Source organism: Helobdella robusta (assembly GCF_000326865.2).
Source record: "Helobdella robusta unplaced genomic scaffold HELROscaffold_26, whole genome shotgun sequence".
In the NCBI taxonomy this organism is placed as follows: Eukaryota; Metazoa; Annelida; class Clitellata; order Rhynchobdellida; family Glossiphoniidae; genus Helobdella; species Helobdella robusta.
This window is the reverse complement of record NW_008704349.1, coordinates 840,925-846,174: the sequence shown is the minus strand read 5'-3', so window position 1 is coordinate 846,174 and position 5,250 is coordinate 840,925. Positions and strand designations below refer to the sequence as shown.

The 5,250-nt window shown below is 33.7% G+C and overlaps 1 protein-coding gene across 1 annotated transcript; it reads right to left on the bottom strand.

Moving 5' to 3' along the window:
• Nucleotides 1-763: 763 nt before the first annotated feature.
• Nucleotides 764-4,140, bottom strand: HELRODRAFT_173326 (hypothetical protein; the record flags this gene model as incomplete). The annotated part of the gene is made up of 4 exons (XM_009019941.1): nt 764-871; nt 1,577-1,653; nt 2,881-2,946; nt 3,990-4,140. 4 exons carry the CDS (start codon nt 4,138-4,140, stop codon nt 764-766), a joined length of 402 nt encoding a protein of 133 aa, XP_009018189.1.
• Between the last annotated feature and the right edge of the window lie 1,110 nt (nt 4,141-5,250).

Here is a 5,250-nt window from a genome sequence, read left to right as displayed (position 1 = left end):
TTGTATTTTTATTATTATTATTTCTTTGGGTCTTATTGTTCTTTGTGCTTAGATTTGCATTTCTATGGCTTGTCGGTCGGTTGGTTGGCTGACAAAGTCTAAAGTTTTGTTTGAGGCAGTGGTGATGACGACGATGATGATGATGATGATGATGACGACGACGATGATGATGATGATGATGATGATGATGACGTCGATGATGATGGTGATGGTGATGATGGTGATGATGATGATGATGATGATGACGACGATGATGATGGTGATGGTGATGATGATGATGACGACGATGATGATGGTGATGGTGATGATGATGATGACGTCGATGATGATGGTGATGGTGATGATGGTTATGATGATGATGATGACGACGATGATGGTGATGATGGTGATGATGATGACGCATAGGCGTTCATTGGAAATAGCGTGCTTAGAATCGGAAAAACCAAAAAAACTGATAAAAAAATACAAAAATAACAATAATAATAAAAATAAAAAGAATAATAATAAGAATAAAAAGAATAGTAATAATTATCATAATAAAAGTGAGAATAATATAACAATGACGAAGAAAAATGCTGAAAAATAATAAAAAAAACTCCGGAATATAATAATTTTACCCGATGTATGCACGTTTATTTATTTATTCAGTTTCCCGCCATTATTCTACAGACAATGGTCCTTCTAAACGCTCGATGAATGCTGCTTTTTCTTTTTCTTTTTTCAAAATTTTCGATTCTTTGCTCTGTTTTTTCTTATTCCTCTGTTACTTAGAATCATCCAGAAATGTTTTTTGGCGATTTTTGCTTTTTTTTGTTTTATTCGATCCAACTATCACGCGAACGGGGTTTTTTCCTGTATAATGTGTAATTATCTGTGTGTGTTTGTGTGCGTGTTTGTGTGCGTACGTGTGCGTTGTTTGTGCATATGTATAAATAGTTTTTGTTGAAAGTTATATGGTATATGTTGTAAGAACAAATAGGTATGTTTGGGTTTTTTTTTATAACTGTTTATTTGTTTATATGTATGTTATTGCATGAATGAATGAATAAATGAATGAATGAATGAATGAATGAATGAATGAATGAATGAATGAATGAATGAGTGAATGAGTGAGTGAGTGAGTGAGTGAGTGAGTGAGTGAGTGAGTGACTGACTGAATGAATGAATGAATGAATGAATGAATGAATGAATGAATGAATGAATGAATGAATGAATGAATGAATGAATGAATGAATGAATGAATGAATGAATGAATGAATAAAAAAATGAATTAATGAATGAATGAAGGGAAGTACAATTTTGTTCGATGGTCCGTGAAATATTGTAGCAGTTCCACGTCATCGGAGCGAGACATGAAGTTTTACTTAATAACTGCCTCCAATATGAAAAAAAATAAAACATTTTATTAGAATAAAATTATAAATACTGTTAATTTAATGTTTATTAAACTTTAATTATGAATTTCAATCAAGCAACATTCCGTAATTAGTTAATATACGATCATAACTTTTAACCATGTAACTAGAATAAATATAACGGCCTTCCCTCACTTTTAACGGTCGAACAAGGAGCTTACTTCCGTAGGGGAGTTGGAGGGTGATTTGCTATCGTTCGAGTCAAGGGTCGAGATATTTGACAGGCTTGGATTATTGGCTTACGAAATTGCATGGATTTTAACGAGCAGCTCTATGAAATATTTACTTGACTTAATATGCTTAAAGCATTGTAGTAAATCTATTTTATTTTATTAAATAAAATTATGATTTTAATAAATAAAATCAGGTATTATTAAATTATTGTAATTAATTTGATTATAAAAATTGGTTTTGGTCCGGTGAAATCCGGTAGCTTACTGAAGCCGAAGGTTGGCTTACTTGGATTGAACTATAGTATGTTGGCATAATCGAATTTTTTTTATATATACAATATTATGAGATCAATCAATCAAATAATCAATTAATCGGTCAGTCAGTCAGTCGGTCGGTCGGTCGGTCAGTCAGTCAGTCAGTCAATCGATCAATCATTCAATCAATCAATCAACCAACCAATCAATCAACAAACCAGCCAATCAACCAACCAAACAATTAATCAATCAACCAACCATTCATTCAATCAATTAATCAACCAACCAATCGACCAATCAATGAACCATATTTAAAAATATTTGCAAAGCTTGTTCAAACTCGAACAAACACTTAACTGTACAGATCAACAAACAATTTTTTGATTTTAGTAAAGAAAGAAAAACACAATAGTTGCTTTTATTAAATCAAGAAATATCCAAAGATTATATAACCAAATTAAAAAAAAACTAGAAACCAGTCAACATTTAATAAATATATAGACATTATTAAAAAGATTGTTCAAAAAGGTAAAATTTAAGGCGACGACGAGAATAAAATGTAGTTTGTTTTGTTGGTGTGGGGCCGTGAAGCGAAAACAAACAAACACATTACAAAAAACTAGTAAGAAGTCGCAAGAATAGTAGTCAGTCACCTACCTACAATTAAATTACTCTCAGGGCCCTAGCTTACATATAATCATTAACTCAACTCACCTACCTACAAGTATGTATTTCTAACTTTTTGGAATTTAACATATTTTAGGTATTTTATTTTACACATTTCAGCGTTTTTTTTACTTGAAACTTTTTAACTAATGTTAAGCCCTAGCCTACCTACGGTTGTTCAACTCATCTCAATCCCTAACTTACCTACAAATTAAATTAAAGTCCGGTAAAGAAAATAGAAAGTTGAAGAGAAACATGACAACAACGACACCGAATGAATGGATGTTGTATATGTGTGTGTTGCTTTGATGTGTGTGTGTAAATTGTGCGCGCGTAATCTCCAGAAACTTCTTCTCTCACTACGGACGAACCTCCATTGCACCGACCATCATCTGACACGCATCGATGGAATGAATTTGACCGAATACTGAGAAACACTAAATTGAGAAAAAAAAAATTAAGTCTTTAAAATAAAAAACAAGCCATCGAAAAAAATAGGCAACTTAACTTATTAAGATGACAAATTCGAGTACTTTCAATGGTACGATGGGACAAAAACAAATTTCTCTTTTATATTATCTTCAAATTGTCATCGGAACGATCATCATGAGACCACCATCTGAAACATGCTGACGCCCACCACAGCCCACCTCTCATCATTCTGTAGACAAGTTTTTTTGATTAATAAATAATAAATGATTAACTGAATGATTGAATGATTGGTTGAATTAATTAATTAATCAATCAATGATTTAATGAATGAATAGAATAAATCAATGAATCTTTTAATGGAAGAATAATTTGAATAAGAAAAATAAAAAAAAAGAAATAAACCATACTTCAAAAATCGTCGTTTTCTTCAAATTGTCATCGGAACGATCATTATGAGACCATCATCTGAAACGTGCTGACGCCCACCACAGCCCACCTCTCATCATTCTGTAGAAAAGTGATTTTTATTAGCTTAGTAGTAAATCAAGGAACGAACGAATAAATGGTTAACTGAATGATTAAATAATTAGTTATAAGAATGAATGAATGAATAGAATGAATTAACGTCAATTAATAAAAGAATAATTTGAAAGATTGAGTGAAAAATGAATGAATGAGAAAAATAAAAAAAAAACGAAACTAAACCTTCCTTACTTCAAAAATTTTAGTTACTGTACTCCATTGCACCGACCACCATCATCTGGTCGGCGCACAAGATGCCATTCGAACTTCAAAGTGTCAGTCGAACAACCAGCGCGCTGATTCTTCCTACACCACCACCATCCTTATACGTAAATCATCACGAGAGACCACCATCTGAAACGTGCTGACGCCCACCACTGCCCACCTCTCATCATTCTGTAGACAATTTTTTTTTATTAGCGTAGTAAATGTTAGAATCTTAAAAGCAAAAAAATTTAAAATGAAAATAATGGCAAATAAATAGTATTTTAAAATAATAAAGAGAGTAAAGTGTAAAAAAACTTACCGTCGTCCATTCGACAAAGGCAGAATGTTGAATTTAGTCCGGTTCCTACGTTGTCCTCCAGTCCTCCCGAGATTGTTGATGAAACACAGCCCGTATTGAGGAAGAAAAATAAAGAGAAGATTCTCATCAGAAAGCTTAGCGGTGCCTGCATCTCAAATTGCTTAATAAAAATAATCCTATCTACCTATTCAATTACCTTAACTAATATATATTAAATTAATAATGGTACGATAGTCGAAAGTCCCCCTTCATTCTCCCTCCTTGCACAGAGGTTCACCGACATCCAGGGCACCGGATAGTAAACCATTGCCGTGCGGATAGTAGACTATTGCCGTGCGGATAGTAAACCATTTGCCGTCCGGAAGCCGTGCGGGTAGTAGACTATGGCCGTGCCGCATGGTAAATCATAACCGTGCAGATAGTAAACCATTGCCGTCCGGATAGTAAACCATTGCCGGTTCACCACTGGCCACCAAGGCTTACCTCTGACAAGAGACTTTGAAATCCAGAGTCAATCGGCTATCGTACCCTCAACTTACCTATTCATTACAATTAAGCCCTAGCTTACCTAAAATTATAAAACTCAAGAGCCCAATTCATTTAGCCAATCGGCACCCACCCCACCACCTACGTAATGCCTTGGGCTCCAACTTAGTAATAATAATATAAAACTTAAACCCTAAATCTATTAATGAGTATGTGTTACAACGTAGCCTTAACTTACCTATTCATTACATTACGGTCCTAGCTTACCTAAAATTACAAAACTCAAGAGCCCAATTCATTTAGCCAATCGGCGCCCACCCCACCACCTACGTAATGCCTTGGGCTCCAACATAATAATAATAATGTAAAACTTATATTAGCCTACCTATCGATACTTACAGCGTTTTAATTTACATTACAAGATTGTTCCTAGAATTACATTATTGCCCTTAATTACCTATGAAATTAAATTACTCTCAACCTTAGTAATAATAAATTAGAATGTGTAATGGAAATAAAATTACGCTAAAATACTAACATATGTGTTTATGTATGTATTTGTGTGTGTGTGTGTGTAATACGCTGATGCGTGTAATGTTGGTGCAAGAAAAAACAGAAGAGATAAACTTACGCGCCTACCTACCTATTCAACTACATTAGTGTTGGATGCTTCCTATCTATCCTACCTACAGTTAAAATTATGCCTATCTAACCTACCTATATAGCTACTTAATGTAATTGTGTGTGTATGTGTGTGCGTGTATGCATTCTTACT